The following is a 17,263-nucleotide window of genomic DNA, read 5'->3' on the forward strand; positions in this document are numbered from 1 at the left end:
ACGGAAGGTATCATTGCGTATGAGCATGCACTAAACTTCCTGGGACAGATAGACTAAAGTTGTGCAATCAAGTGACAAGAAGTGAACAAAAGTCATAGGTATGACTCAGTTTAGGGTCACAGGGAACCAGTGACTAGAACAGCAGCATGATGTGTAAAGCAAGAAGCAGCCTACTGCTGCTAACATTGGGAAAGCACATATGTGATAGAAGGTACGTGGCGAAGCACGGTTTTAAATAATCAAGTACTAGAGCATGCAGGCTCCAAATGGGCACAGATGCAAGCATGCCAGCACTTACTCTGGGGTTGGTTTGGGGTTCTTGGTTGATCATGCATTCATGTGCAAATGCAAACAGATCAGTCAGGTGCCTGATTCACACCTTGGAATAGGGAAGAAAACTACACCTGCACCCAGTCGGTAGTATAAAGGAAGCCTGCATGTGGAGAGAAGGGAGAATAAAAAGATTGAGAAGAAATCAGATCCAAGAGAGAATGGAGGTTAGGGGAAGAAAGAGTGGCAGGGTGGTGAGAAGCCCAGTCATCAGGAAAGGATGCAGGTGGTCACGAGTATATCCTGGGGAAATGAACGGCAGACCTGTGCTCAAGCACAAAGATGGAGAAGTGGCATTCTTAGAACAATGCAGAGCAGAGTAGGAGCCACAGATTGTATAGTATCTCCGACTTGATGTGGACAGACTGACTGAGGAAGACTTGCCTGGGGTTCAAGAGGAAGTCCTAAAGACATTTATGGACTGGCGGAAGGACCCCGAACCCAGGAATTAATGGATGACTACACCTGTTGGCACCAACCTCCTCAGGCTGCAAATCTTGGGATAAGCTGAGGAGGCGCCAGATTTTAGAAAAAGGTATTGGACCTCATGTGTATTTTTATAAGAAGAATCTGCCTGGGATTTTAACCTCATTAAGATTTATTTAATTTCAATCTCTGCTTTACACCTTTTAGATTGTAAGCATTAGTAATTAATTGAATAACCTGCACTGCACCTTGGACATTTATATATTTTTTATAAAAGCACTGAACACTTTCGCTTCAACTCCTTGCTGAGTGTGTGTGACATCATTTGCCTAGCTCACCTCAATTCATGAATAGACAGTTCCAGGTTCAAGAGGCTCAAAACTGAACTGAACAAAAGTCATAGATATACATGTAACCTTGCATGTGCTGAGGGGTAAGTTTAACATATACAGGTTATGGTCAAAGGGAGCCCGTGATCATTGCTGCTGCCTGTAACATCAGGCATGTTTATTGCAATCAAGGGAGAACAACCGAACAAAAATTATGGGCCTACATTTAATTTTATTTAGAATAAAGCTTAGTAAACTTGTTATAGATATTTTAATACAGGCAGAGTGGTAGCACAGAGCAGGCATGTCATTAAGATTTGCAGAGATCAGGGTCTTAGCAGCCCCCTGCGAGTGTTGCACACAGTCTTACTTGGATATCCCAGACAGTTGAGGGTGGTGTGGCATAGGGCTTCCTCCTTGAAGCGGCACAGTCTTAAATCTAATATATAAATTAGAAAAGCCTCCCCATTTGCCTTTCATGCTATGATCAGGGACCGAATCAAATAAAACATAAAAAGTTCAGGGAGCTTAATCTTATTGTTGTACATTCTTGAAAAGAACACTATGGTTTGGCACAACAGATCATGGACTAAAGGCTCTAATGACATATCCACAACCCATCCATTTATCAACTCCTCCCCCACATTTCTGACTCATGGCACCAGGGTCTGCTTGGGGTTTGCACATTCTCTTCCCATGCATGTCAGTTAATGACAAGCCACGGGCACACTTAAAACTTTCCAAGTGCATGCCTGATGCTACCAGCAGCTGTAGGAAAGATGTTTGAATACTGGAAATGTCTCAGGAATTCTTCTCAAATGAAGTAAATAACATCATTTCACCATTTTTTTTATATCACCAACCCAAGCCACTGTACAGTCAAGGAATAAATACTAGCCACTGCGCCACCAGATCACACTGTTTAAAGCAGTGTTTCTCAAATAGTGTTTGGCGCGTTTGACCTCGGGGAAGATGCTTTTTTATTTTTCTTTTAAATTTTTTTTGAATTTAGAATGCACTTTAAATCTTTTCTGTTACATTTAATAAAGCTATTCTTTGTTGTAAATTGGTCCATATTTCTTTCTTTTTTATTCTCTTATACGTTAATAAGGATACAGTGTTATGCAGAGGTGTACTTATAACAATTTTATAGACAAATGATACTATTTATAGTCGCGCGGGGGGCTCGAGATGTTTTCTTCTTCCTAGGGGGGGCATGACAGAAAATAATTGAGAAGCACTGGTTTAAAGTATCTATAGTAAGTAGATTAAAACTAAATATATACTTTATTTATAGATTTCTGTTAGTGTATTGAACTTGGCTGTGTGATTGTGCCCTGCAAAAGACAGGAGTATCTTCCACAACAGTTGCTTCTGGTCTTATGCCCATGTAGACACTGGCAGCGCGAGTCAGGAACGTTGGCTCTGCACTACCACTCTACCAATTTTAAAGCATTTCTACCAAACTTACTAAACTTTAATCTGATTAAAATTAAATATATGTCTATAACTTTTGTTCAGTTAATTTCCACTAATTGCAAGCTACATGCTTGCTTCATCTCTTCCTCAATGCATGCCTGATGTAACCGTCATCAGCAGGTTGCTTCTTACCTTATGCCAACTGCCGCTGCAAAAATCACTGGCACCCCTGCGACTCTAAACTGTTCAGGTTTAAATGTACTTCTCAGCAGACGCAGAATTAAAATGTATACCTATCAAGGTTATTATAATTCATGAAAACAAAAATCAAAACTGAAACTATTATTAAAAAAACATTTTCGCAAACTGAAATAAAATAACCTGCGGTGGGTTGGCACCTTGCCCGGGATTGGTTCCGGCCTTGTGCCCTGTGTTGGCTGGGATTGGCTCCAGCAGACCCCCATGACCCTGTGTTCGGATTCAGTGAGTTGGAAAATGGATGGATGGATGGAAATAAAATAAAACGAAAAGGAAAAACTAAAACTAAACAAAACAATTAAAGTAGCTGGAAAGACTAACTGAAATAAAAAATAATTTACTAAATAATTTGTAGCTTTTTACTCTAAAACACAGCATTTGCGGTGACTGAACAAGCTGAATACAGGCGCATAAGGAATGTGAAATAGAAAGTGATTTACATGCTGCCTTTCTTTGCACTTATTGTATATCAAGATGTAATTCAAAAATGTGCTGGTCAACAAAACCTTTACCGTATGGACAGAAAAATCACAACTGAGTAACATTTCAGTTTATTTCTCAGGTGACTGCTTTTCATTGACAGTAATTCACCTGCCACTTTGCACAAGGAGAGATCGTTTTTACTTTCTCATATACGAAGTATACAGAAAGTATAGTAATCATGAAAAAATTCAACCTCAAGATTTTGATGAAACTTGACGTTTTAGACCTCCCCAAGTTTTTTGGAATTATCACTGTGTGTGTGTGTGTGTATATATAAACACAATAACTCAAAAAAGGCAACAAGATAGATGGATGAAATTTGGTAAGTGGTTGTTACATCAAAATTGTAGATCTGTATTAACGTTTGGTCCAAATCCATCAACTGGAAGTAGTACTTTACCTGAACACATACTCTTTTTTTTATTCATACAGCTGTAGAATCTAATTTATTCAACTTTACTGTCATAATAATTGTTCAATATATTATTTTGATTTGATTTGCTGTTGATGGTTCTTTAATGTATATAATATAAAAATAATCATTGTCTTGCAGTTTACTCCTCAAATATCCATCCCCATAACTGAGTAAATAAGAAAGTCTATGGGAGACCAATCCCGATTTTTGAAAATAAAACGACACTAATTGAGAGACTGACTAGGTCATCATACAAAATCAGTGTGTTGTTAATGACCAATAACTTTTGTTTTAAAAACATCATTTAACAATGAAGCAATATAAACTTTGTAAAATTCCTGAGTTAATAACGTCTCTACTGAACTACAGGTAGGCAGGCGAAGAGAGTCTGCCACATGATGAAAAACTAAACATACTATTGTTTTTGTATTTATTCTATCTTTTATTAATTTATCTTTTTTAGTTAATATTTACAGCTCAAAATACCTGACATTGTGTAAATAATTCAGTAGCAGAATTATACTTTAAAAAATGTGCTCCCCTTTTTTCAATGTTTCTCAGTCTCTCCAAATAGATAGTTGAAATATCATTCTTTTTGTTCTTAACATCAGCCATATCATACATATTGCATACCAGGAATTTTTTCCTGCCTTGCATCCAAATCTGCTGGGGTAGGCTCCAGGTTTCCTGTGATCCTACTCTGGATAAACAGGTTTAGATAATGTATATATTGTTCTTAATCTCAGATGCTGTCTATGACGTTTTGTGGCTGTCCACACACCTATTACCTCCTCTTACTCTGCTCATTAAGGGTTTACTTTTCTTAATCCATGGGCTATTCAAGTCTCATTAGCCCTAACATTCACACTACATGCTTGTTTTTCTTTGTCTTTCTCAATACAATTGCACACTGATTCAAGCCTGAGTCCTGATCTTCATCAGCCCCCATGATTTTCATTATCACATCTGTCAGAACACAGTAAAATCTGTTTTCTGATTATTGATGTATTTTCAGGCCTGCAAGTGGCAAAATTCTACCTGTAAATTGTATGTATCTAAGATGGAATCAGATCAATATGGCTGGTATAAAATAAAGCCCAGTTTGGGAGATTTTTAAATGCAATACTGAAGGCATTCATTATAAGCACATTATCTTGGATCAGGATATGTTGTGTACTGTAGACATTGAGTAAAAAAAAAACCCCTCAAACTTTAAAATTCACCTAAATTTAATTTCATACTGGCCCATTCTGGGCAATAAAAGGAAAAGATAAAAAGTGCCAACAGTCGGCGCAGATTTGTTCAGCACAAATGACATAGAAAATATTTAAAAAGTGTAAAATTGTTCATATTCAGCATCTCGTTTTGATTATGCTCGTTTTTACCAGACAAAAACAAAACCAGATAGTAAACCATGCAGTAAGATTCCATAACATTAAACTCATATCCACTCGTCAAGTGTAGAGTTTTGTCTGATTGTGACACAAAACTAAACTCCGTAGGAGCCCCATGCCATAATTACTAAAACTGAAATAGTTATAAAAATAAAACTGAAACATCTTTGTGAAATAAAAACTAAAACAACATGATTAATTAAAACTAAAACGAAACTGAATTTCTAAGTAAGGTCAGAAAAAATATAGAAATAAAAACTAATATAAAAAGGCAAAACCATAATAACCTTGATACCTATGACTTCTGTTCACTTCGTCACTTGATCGCACGAGTGCACATCCTTAATGTATCCCTTACTAGCTGTGTGCATTGTGCACGATGACCCTGACATCATCATACAATACTTTTTGCAAATCAGTGCAGTACTTTTTGGAAAGAATTCTTACAATTAGTAAAATATGTTAAAAGGTACACATTACTTTAGTCTCCACACTCTGCCACCTCCTCCAGCCCATCACTACACAACTCTGCATCTTCCACTGGTACAAAAGACAAGATGACACTCATCTATATTTTATATAAGTCACGGCATGATGAGTTTGTATTTCATAAAAGAAGCTAATGAAAGTACTAAATGATGTATGATGATCTTTAAGTATACCCTTATTATATTTTTTTTTATTTGGTATACACATTTAATTGATAGCAACTTAAAACATTCTGCTACTAAGTAAAAAAGAAAAAAAAAATACCCAGAAAACTTTGAAAAGAAATAAGAAGTGCAGGCTATAGTTTAAAAAACAGTTTGTGGAATGTACTGTAGTTTAAACCTGCAGAGCTGCCCAATTTGATAATTTTGCTAGACAGGGTTCTGGTAGTCGAAGAATAACAGACAGAAGCATATATAAGCTTAAATTTTCATTTCGTCTTTATTTTAGGAATTATGCTCAAGACTCAAAAAGACACGTTTGTTGAAATAGCTAAGTATGCTTTCTGGACACTGAAAATGCCATTTAAAATGTTGATTTTAAAAACAACAATAATAAAAGCAAATTTTAGTAGTTGTTTCCCATTATGTTTAATGAGAAAAGAAATTGACTTTGTTTGCAATGATGAATGCTTCACAGTTTTAATATAAAACAGAAAATCAGATTCAAGAGTGAAACGAGATCAAAAGCAAGATTGTACTTCTTGGGTGCTATACAGTAGAAAGCTTAAGAATGTGTTGTTAGAACACCCATAAACCAACAAGCAGAGCAGTAATGTAAGAAAAAATCTTTCCAAACTAATAATTAAAAATGGTGAAAACACAGATTGTAGAAATGTGCAAAACACATCCAAAACACAAAAGTATTGCAGTATTGCACAGGACTACCTGGCACAATACAAATCCAAAAATAGTTTGGGAGGACTGCGCCTTTACAATTGAATCAGACTTTGCCATCAAATAAGGCTTTTTTTTTTTTTTAAATAGAGACTAGCAAAATACACGTGCTTCGCAGCGGAGAAGTAGTGTGTTAAATAAGTTATGAAAAAGAAAAGGAAACATTTTAAAAATAACATAACCTGATTGTCAATGTAATTTTTTGTCACTGTTATGAGTGTTGCTGTCATCAAGGATTTGATTATCATTATTTCTTTTAATCAGGTTCGTATTTGGAGGACGTGTTGTTTTGAAGTTACATTCCGTGTTTGTCAACCGTTGTAAAGATAACAGGATTCATTCATCGAAGTGCTCACTACACAAATCACTACTCGTGAATGTAAGATGTTTAATAGGCATTCCCGGTATTAACTTGTAATAAATGTACCATGGTGTGACATAAGGGGAGCTGACTGTAAAAAGGCTAGGAGGCGTGTATTTTGAATGAAAACCGAGAAGACAGTGAAGGAGCGGAAAAGTGAGAAGGAAAACTTAAAATAAAGAGCTAGGAAGGTGAATGGAAAGAAGCAGCCAGTGGTAAAGCAAGGAAGGCTTCGTAATAAGGATGGTTTGCTGCACGTAGAAGGTGTAACAATAAGATTGTTAAGCCTTATGATAATGTTCCCGCACAGAGGATTTAGAGAGATGCACCGGGAGAAGTATAATCTGAACCTCTCTACAGTTTTGTTTATTTTCGGGTTGTAATGTTCATCAAATTTACGTATCATCTGGTCCAGTGGCGGACCATGCATTTCACACATAGGCCTTCAGTAGTGCTCCGTCTGAAACAACCCACCCCTCAAACTAATTTATGGTTATAAAAACCATCTTAATATGCAGAAACACAGTTTTAAGAGCCGCTGCATTGCAGATAGATAACTCCTGTAGCCACAATAAATGCCTTTATTGAATAGACAAACCAGGGGTGAACAAGTTCCTTTCTACTGCAGCTACAGCCGCAACACACATAAAAAACATCAATAATAACTCATAAACTTGCAATATTATTTAGGAAATTCGCAACATTTTACTTACCAAAAATTTGAATTTGTAAACAAAATCCAATCTCCTCTCTTTCCTCAAAAACAGTTAATTACTCTGTCATACAGATTATCCGTGCACTTCAGTTCTATCAAAAGGTCACTTTCTATCCCCATCAAAGCTAATGCTGAAAGTCGAACCTGCCCTGTCGTATTTCTGGCATAAGTTTTAATTCGCTTTAGGGCTGAAAATGTCCGCTCAACAGAAGCAGTGGACATGGGAATGGTCACCACCAAATATACCAATGTGTACAGCTGCCCCATGCTCTCATTCACATTTTTCTGACAAAGAAAGTCAAGGAGATCAGTGGGAGATTTTCCTGGCAAAATCATAATGGCATAAATTACAGTCAGTTCTGTTTTTAGCCGAGACAGATCAAAAACTGCACCGTGGCTCTGTGTTAAACTGGAGAAGGCTGCATGCGGGATATTTTTCTTGTATTCCCGAAACTTCTGGGGGTCAAGGAGCGTGACAAACATCAGTTTTCCGTGGTCTTGAAATCTGGTCTGTGTCTGGCAAATAATATTGTCCAGAATCCTGCCATGGAGTTGGCAGTAGTGCGCGCGAGGATCTTGCGCTCGGAGCACCTGCGGTGCGTTCAGTGGCCTCGTAGAGTTCCTCATATCGGCTTCTATCCAATGAATGGGTCTGAATACGTTGCCGTACGCCTGCTAGAGGGCCCTACTGACACCAACTCAAAATCTGATTGGTTAAAGCAACAGTTTAATTGACATTTATTCTGTGTTAGAGGGCCTGCAGAACAGATTGTGAAGGCCTCTCTGCCTGGCAACAAATAATGGCTGAAATGTGATTGGTTAAATGCTTTAATACAAAAATACATGCCTGGAAGCAGCACAATCATCGGAAAAGCTATGAAAGGAAGCGGACAGACTATTTGGAATTATTTAATAAGTATTCATGGACAAAATATAATTAACATCAGTTTGTGATTCAGATATTTTTTTAGGCCAAAAGAGAAGGCCTTGCAGGCCATGACGGCCCACCACTCAAGCTCATGGTTAACTCATCAGATCTTACATCACCGGTCAGTGCCTGACACGATTATCTGCCGCTCTCTCCAATAAGATAACGGAATAATCTGACCTTAGTGTTTTCCTATGCCTCCGGCATTGCAAGTTCTGTGTATAATGTGAACTTGTCCTTCCACATTCTCCATGACTTCGCCAGGTCTTTAGCATCGAGGCTTTATACCCTGCGTCTTCATTAAACTTGTATCTCGCGAATATCTCGTGCGATCTTGCGATGTCCATGGCTTTATTTAATTTTAGCTCAGACCCAGCACTTAAAAGTTTCTCTCGCACTGAAGGAGGGTTTCCGCAGTAGCTGCACTTATGAATATGCTAAGCACAGTCCTTCACCCGCGAATGTTTACCTAATATGGTCAGGCACTCAATTATGTGGGAGGCGTGATGATGCGAGACTCAAGTCCATCTCACACGGCGACCGAGCTGCAGGCTATGGCCATATACAGTATATGTACGTAAGTAGGTCCCAGTTATGACCGTTACACATAGAATTTCGAAATGAAACCTGCCTAACTTTTGTAAGTAAGCTGTAAGGAATGAGCCTGCCAAATTTCAGCCTTCCAACTACACGGGAAATTGGAGAATTAGTGAAGAGTGAGTGAGTGAGTGAGTGAGTCAGTCAGTCATTCAGCGAGGGCTTTGCCTTTAATTAGTATAGATTCAAACTGTGATATTCTAACAGCAATAACTGTGGCCATTCTAATTTTTGGAGAGATGCAATGTACCTATTGAAATATAATTCCATTGCTGACATTTTCTGTAATAGAAGACCACAATAACTTTACTCATTCACTAACTTCATCAATACTGGATGTTGTTGGTAATTAAAGTGATTTCAAGCTTTTCTTTATAGCTCTTACAATATTTAATTTTCAATTCCTCCAGCCAGTGCTAATTACTAAACATGGCAGTGGTTTCTTTGTCAAGTTATTCTGAATTCCTATGTCCAATTTCTTTGATACAATTAAGATTTTTTTTTTCTAATTTCTATCAGCATCCTAATGGTTGATCTTTCATTAAACATACTCATGATTTCACACTAAATATAAAAAGCTAAATCCAACACCTAATCTCTTATATTCCCAAGTCATCAATGCAACATAAAAATCTTAGCCCTATTAAGTTAAAACATAAATGCAGAAACATAAAAGTAAATATTCTTGGCTTTTGGCTAATATTGGCTTTTCTATATAAAAAGAAAATGAAGAGAAATAGAATAAAACAAACAAAAGAAATTATTTGATACCTGTCGGAAACAGTTTCATAGTCCCCCTGAGGCTAACATGGCATGTAGCTTTTCAATTAAAATCACCTATAATAAATTAAAATGCCAGAAAGACCACCAATTGTAACAGAACTGAAATCACACATATGTAATAAAGGAAACTCTTCAATGCACAGTCTTAACATTTTTCACCATACCTGAAGTGAAGACCTTCTGCAAGTACTGTATCCTTCTGAATTCCTCCAATTCTATTGAATATAATTGCTCTCTGTCCACCCTCAACTAAAAAAAAAATGATTATAAAGTGTAAAATTATGTGTTTTGTGAATGGTTTAGGGATACATAAAGAATGATGCAACCTAGAAAGACTTGCATAAATTAGCACAGGAGAAAAAAAAATGTCTTCCAGGAAAATGTGTTATTATAGCAAAAGAGAAATCAAGATTCAGCCTGAAAAAATTTTTACAAAAATATTGTGATCAAAGCGAAGTTTTTTTTTTTTTCTTAATTACATGAGACTGATCAAATAGGTATTTACTGGGGGCAGAAACTGACCTTTGCATATACAATCAGCAGGAAAAAATAAACAGTAGCAAATGGACACTCCGGGGCAGAGTCTGGGAAGCATTAACCTAATGTATTTTTTCAAGGCGAAGTGATAGAAGTGAAAAAACAGCTTTTTAACCACTTTTGCATTATTATTATATAAAAAAATACATTTACTTTTATAAAAAATCACACAACTGACTTATTTTGTGGCCCTCAGAAACAAGTATGGTAAATTAGAAACTTACTGCATTTCATATTAAGAGATAAGAAACACTAAAATAATACAATTATCTAATAATGAAAGCAATTACTTTTTTTTCTTTATATAAACCAGTAAGACATTCTTTCTGGTACTATGAAAATAAATAATTCTATTCACTATTTGAATCCAGTTATCATGGCCACAAGAAGGCCAAAAGTTAAAAGTTGAGAAAGTCTGATAAGATGTGGGTATTATGTTAAATAAGAACAGTACACCATGCATTAACATAGAACTACACTCAACATGTAAAGTTAATGTGACCTGGGCTCTTTTTATCTTAGGATAGGTGCTGCTGGAAAGATTCATTTAGTCTTTGTACTTGGGGCTGGGCGATAAAACAATAAAGATTATTATGGTGAAATAACTTTTCCTCAATAGAAATACAAGTAATGGTCAATAGAAAATCGATAGAACTCATTCTGTCCATGTTTTGACAGAAAACACGAAAAATCATTGATAATGAGAACAGCACTGCACCAAACTGTAGCTGGAATAAAGTTATAGCCAAGTCAGGTTAGGCTGACGATACAGTACTAAACGCAGTAGCAGCTGACAGCTGCACGCGTGCTAATGTTTGGGCTGCACTGCACGTACAGACGTCCACTATGGAATTAACTTGCACTTGTAAAAGGAAAATGCATTTTTTAAGCACGACTGACAATTTGAGCTCATTTACAAGACCTTCTGGCAGAAATCTAACTCCAAGGTGCACGCCAGTACGTCAGGTGTAGAAGCAAGATAAAAGAGAAAATGACAACAGAAAATGTTAAGAAAACCTAGAAAGAAAAAAAAGTGTTACCGATGAAGACACCCCAAAAGATATAGTCCTAGGCTCAAAAGACAATAACATTATTGAAAAGAAGGGTCAGAGGATTCAGTAGTGTGGAGATATTTTGGCTATTTAAAGTCTGACAAGAAGCAAAGTAGCGTGCATTCCAAATAGTTTCAAAAGAATGTTCCCACAACGACAGTCAATACCACTAATCTTTTCTTCCTCAGTCATTAATAGTCAATTCCGAAAACTCTTAAATTACTCAAACAGTGAAGTGCGAATGTTTTCACCTGTTTTAACAGTGCTTGCTTCAAATGGGAGCACAAAAAGCATCCTTGACACAAAATTGTTGCTATTATTAATATAATGGATTGTAGCAGATATGACAGAGGTCTTCTCAGAGTTTTCGATTCAAACATCAGTTATGACAGCACACCCATAATTATTAATGGTCTCTAGAAAGTCACATACAATATCCTCTCTCAGTTTTTGGCATTTTCTACCATGTGCCACGATACAGTTGTTGGTTGTGTCAGTATCTCGTTAAACTTCAGACTTTTCAATTTTGGCAGCCGTGCCAACCAGGTACTGCTCAAGTTGAATATAGCACTCACCAGACACTGTATCTAAAACCCCTATATCCTGGCAAACAAAATCTGCACATTTATCCTGTGCTTTGCTTTTAGTGTTAGTTGCGATTTTTAACAGGTTTGGCAAGAATGGTGGTTCAGTTTGACCCTTCACTACTGCACACGTGTGGCACTTTAACCTGAGGTGAACTGTACATATAACATTTATCACAACAAACAAATGGCATTTGGTTGCCATAGCCATCAATAACAATTGAAATGACTGCCAAATGTTGGAGTTCCCTTTAATGAGTTTTTCAGTCTTATACTGTGCTTTTTTTAATACTGCCTGCTGTGGATGTAAGACAGTCTCCAGGCTCTATTCACACACACACATACTGTCAGAGATGGTTGGGATGGCAACCCGGCCGGGACACCCAGGAGGACCGGAGGAGGGCTTGCGCCTTCCCCAGACCATGCGGGGGCGACCGAATCTACACAAAGAAAAGGATACAGTATACAGTTGGTTTGGTTTTTTTTTTTGAGATTTTGTATTAATACATACTTTTTTTTATTTGGAACTGACCAAAGAATTCTCCTGTGAAACTTGAACACTAAGATTTCAATTTTAGATTTAAGGTTTTAGAATTGAGATTTCATTTATTTGGAATTGACAAATAAATTCATTGTGCTCTTCTGTAAATCCTGAAAATCTTTTGACTGGTCAGAATTGAAACTTTTTAATTTGTATTACCTTTTATTTATTTGGAATTGACCAAAGAATTTAGTTGTGCATTTTGTTTGTGTTGGTCTGTAAAACTTGAAGCTTTTGACGGGTCAGAAGTAAGATTTTAGTTTATTATATATACTTATTTTATTTATTTTTAAAATAGACTTGCATAATGAGTTGCATCATTTGTCATGTTCAACTTGACAGAAAATAAATAATATTAAACCAAAATTAACCTTATGATATCTTCACATCTCACGTAGGAGTAAAAAGGACCTTTAAGCTTGACAGAAATAGTGGTTGGATTTATATCGTGATATATATCAATATTGACTTGTACGAAAAAAAACTGACAAGATGTTTTGCATATCGCCCAGCCCTATTTGTGCTGTATAGTTTTTGTGTAATGACTATTAAGAAAGCATTATTTGAAAGGGATTACCTGTATATGTTGCTTCTTTAACACCATAGGCAAGTGCTCCTGCACCCAACAGTAACTTCAAGCCAATCCCAGCTCCTCTCTGACCGGAGGACATACGACTAGCAATGTCCCGTAGCTGCTGCATGAATCTCTAAAATAAGAATAAACAAATTAGCCCCTATTCTTATGTCAATGTCAATTTATTTACATAGCACATTTAAAACAACATAGGAAAGCTGTGGCCAAAGTGCTTTACAATAAAAAAAAGAAAAAAACATACAATCAACATAATTAACATAAATAGAAATAAAAGAAAATGAACATAAATAAAATAAATAATAAACAGAAGTCAGATTACATAATCACAATGAGGAAACCATCAGTATTACTGAAGGTCATGGAAAGCAAGTGAATAGAAATGAATCTTTAATCTTGTTTTTAAAAAACAGTTCAATTGTAGATGACTCCTTTATGTAATGAGGTAAAGAGTTCCACAGGCGAGGAGCAGCAGCTGCAAAAGCACTGTTACCCTTGGTTTTATACTAAGCACTCTAGATGGCTGGTATAAAGCACACAACTTCAGATAAACAGGCAGGAGCTCTAAGCAATAATCAATTCGAAAACTGACAGGCAGCCAGTGTAAAGAAGCTAATATTGGAGAAACAGAATCAGACTTTCTTGCCACAATGAGAAAAGCGAGCGGCAGCATTCTGAACCAGCTGTAACCTGCATATCAGGGATTTGCTAATCCTAGAATACAGCGAGTTGCAGTAATCTAGGCGAGAAAAAATAAAAGCATGAGTAGCTTTCTCAAGATCCCTAGAAGATAAATACGGCTTGCTCTTACCTAAAAGACGAAGCTGGAAAAAGCGACTCTTGACTACACAATTTACTTGTTTCCCAAAACAGAGGTTACGGACAAAAATAACACCAAGATTTTCAACTTGAGGTTTGCAAAAGACAGAGAAAGAGCTGAGAAGTCCAAGACCAATTTGGGCTTTAGCTGATGGACCCACTATAAACACCACTGTTTTATTTTGATTCAGATCAAGAAAATTAATAGCCATCCACGATTTTGAAAAGGCCATACCGACCACAAGAGGAAAGTGCAAACTTCATTGTGACAACGACCTGCTCCGTGAGGGACCAGCAGCAGCACTCTTACCATGGCCTTACTAAGCTGCCTTAGACCAATTTAGTATCAACAATTAACATAACATTAAATTTGACTGCCTCAAAGTGCTAGACCACCACAATACCCATATGAGGGGACCACCAAAAAAAAAAAAACCTGAATGACCCAATAGCCACGAAAATCTAATTATTTAACCTTAAAACAACAAATGTAGGTGCATTATTTAAAATGAGGAACTAAATGTCAATGTTTGTGTTTAATTTAATAAACTGAAATAAAAACAATGTCAATTCCAAAGAATTTACCATTTTAAATTGCATTCTGAAACCAAGGCTTAACCAACATTTAACTAACCCACTTAAAGGTGCAGGGGCCGAACCCATCCTGGAAAAATTATGGAAGATATGAATTAACAACAGACGAGGTGGAAATGACTAAAAATCCATTGCAAGGAAATCATTAATAGCACTACATACAGCAGGTTCACGTTTTAAATGCCTGTGCCTAATATGCAAACAGTAATAATAATTGTAATGTGTACTTTCAAAGATGCCGATGGAATACAGTCCCCGATTTGTAATTTTTAAATTAGAGATCACTTTTAAGATAATTTCAGAACTATACTTTAATTGGACTTTGAGGGAAAGTCAAAGCAGTGGAATTGTCTAAAAAATGAATTGCCGTTCAAGAAGCTGAAAAAAAAATGGGAGAGGTCCCCAAATGTGAATAGCGCTGCTTCGGCTAGTCGCTCAAGTGAAGTCCCGCTCTGTCTTAGAAGCTTGTCGGCACATCAGCACACGAGCTCTCAAGGCCGACTATTGACCTCACTTCGGCCTGCACTCATAAACTCATTTGAGTTCTACAAATGTTTTGTACAAACCCCCGCATTCTGGGGTGATGTAAGCTTAAAACACAAACTCATGAGAAACTAATAGTCGTTAATCGAAAAACAAAAAACTTTATATTTATATAGGTATGAAGGTTCATCAGCAGTCCTAGGTATTCGGCAGATTAAACGAAAAACGCGAGACGCATACTTAATTCCTAAAAAAAACTCAGAATCATTTTAATAAATATACTATCACCTTGACTCCCACACACCAAAATGATATATTACTTTATATGTTCCTGTTTATGAAATCCATTTTGAGCACTTACACTAGGCTCCTTATTAGCCATGCTGCCTTTCTCTTCGTAGAGTAGTAGTGCACAAGGTCGTGCGTAGGAACTTCCTGTTCTCTATGATGCAGGATTCTGGGAGTTGTAGTACGATGCCGCCCGTCTTCATGAATCGATCTGCGTTGTGCATGTGGTGTGATTTTTTTGTTTCACATATAACATAAACAATGAAGATGAGGTTTCATTTGGCAAATGATGTATACTAATTAAAAAAATATAACGAAAGCGAAAAAATAATTTCCATGATTCTTGTTCCTGCATGGCCAAAATGTTTTCGTCTTTCGACTCTAGTAAATCTAAAGTGAGTTAAGGTGCGAAAGTGAACCCAGTAATTGTACTTTGAACAGACTGAGCACCTGGGCTGTTTACTTAGATACGTTTTTCGTACCGTGTTTTGACGTAAATGAAAATACAAAGTGCATCGAGGCCTTTAATTCGGGCTATCTCGGCTCAGCCTGTCCAGACATCCTACTACGGAAGGTGGTGAACCCATTAATATATATATTACATAAATTAATTCTGAGTGGAGTGGTAAAATGTAAAAGGGGCAATTTGGTATCTGTCAGGGTCGTAGAAGGCACTTAACAAATAGTGTTTCTAGTATGAATAGCATACCAATTTTGTAGTACACATAATTACTGGGTGGGAAAGCATTACATACTTTTTCTTTCTTTCTTTTTTTACATTTTATACAGGATTGCTGAAAAGCTTGCAAACACCTGGCCTTTCAGATTAAATTTAAAATGGCTGCAGAAAACTATAGGAATATAAATCCTGTAGCAGCTGGCAAATCCTCTATGACTTGAATGGCATTTTATCTTTAAGTAGGAAGCATGACTTTCAGGTTCGAAATTAAATCAAGAATAAAGTCAAAAAGGGTTCCAGTAAAAGTTGTTTTAGCATTTTAGAATATTAGGCAAATGTTTAAAGTGATTAAAGTCGGGCAGCGCAAAAACACATTGGTAGCGTGCAACAAGGAGACGGATGTCTGCTAATGTCCAGGCCCAGGATGAGTGCATGATCAATTGCTTTATGAAGAATTGATGAAAAAGGTTGAAGATCTATGAATGTGTTTATCTCTTGACACGGTTCACACAGTCTGAGAAGAAACTTTTATGAAAATGATTCAGTCATGCTTGAGCTTAAAAATGAAGGTAAGGTATTTTCTGTTTAAAAAACTTAAAAATTCACAATTCAAATACAGTATAGCTGTGTGTATTGTTTTTCTTAAAATTAGGTGAGTAAAAAGTTTTTGTTTACTTTAAGACCCCAAAGATTTGTTGCACCCATCTACCGAAAATATAAATTCAATTAAATACATTCAATATTGAAGTACAGTACACTAAACACGTGAAGAGATGGATATTTAAAAGAAGCTTGGAGTGTGTATGTTTGCTGGCTTTTTGATTTTTTTCTTTGTATAAATGTGATGTTGGGTTTAGTTTAGAGCACCTGTGGATTATCATCCCTAAAATTCACAAGAATACATCATCCAGTTCATGATGGGGTAGCACCTATTCAGATAGCACTAGGCAAAAACTAGGAAAACAACCTGTACAAGGTGCACACCCATGCACTCCTACCAATTTACAAACACCATTCAACATAAAACACATGTTTTTGGGATGTGAGAAGAAATCCCATACAGACATTAGGAGAACATGCAGACTCAACACATACATAGAACTGATGCAGGATTCAAAGTTCTTGTTATTATTGAAAATTAACTCTGTGCATGTATGGTACAGTATATGTATATTTCTGTGTGCATATTGCCCACTGGCTGTGCAGTCAGCAGCATAGTGTTTTTGTGTTTCTGTTGTTTGGAATTTTCACTTTTGATTTAACTATATTGT

The 17,263-nt window shown here is 36.5% G+C and overlaps 1 protein-coding gene across 2 annotated transcripts in view; it reads right to left on the bottom strand.

The window, feature by feature from the left end:
- phb2b (prohibitin 2b) overlaps positions 1–15,481 on the bottom strand; it is a 35,350-nt gene extending 19,869 nt beyond the window's left edge. Inside the window, exons 1-3 of one of the 2 annotated variants that reach the window (XM_039758509.1) lie at positions 15,387–15,481; positions 13,115–13,244; positions 9,988–10,072 (exon numbers count right to left, since the gene is read on the bottom strand). In XM_039758509.1, the coding sequence (XP_039614443.1) occupies positions 9,988–10,072; positions 13,115–13,244; positions 15,387–15,407 (236 nt within the window). In that variant the 5' untranslated portion in view covers positions 15,408–15,481. Of the gene's footprint in view, positions 1–9,987; positions 10,073–13,114; positions 13,245–15,313 lie in introns of both variants that reach the window. The other variant, XM_039758518.1, reaches the window with a different exon arrangement.
- Between the last annotated feature and the right edge of the window lie 1,782 nt (positions 15,482–17,263).

The sequence above is a fragment of the Polypterus senegalus genome, chromosome 1 (assembly GCF_016835505.1).
Source record: "Polypterus senegalus isolate Bchr_013 chromosome 1, ASM1683550v1, whole genome shotgun sequence".
In the NCBI taxonomy this organism is placed as follows: domain Eukaryota; kingdom Metazoa; phylum Chordata; class Cladistia; order Polypteriformes; family Polypteridae; genus Polypterus; species Polypterus senegalus.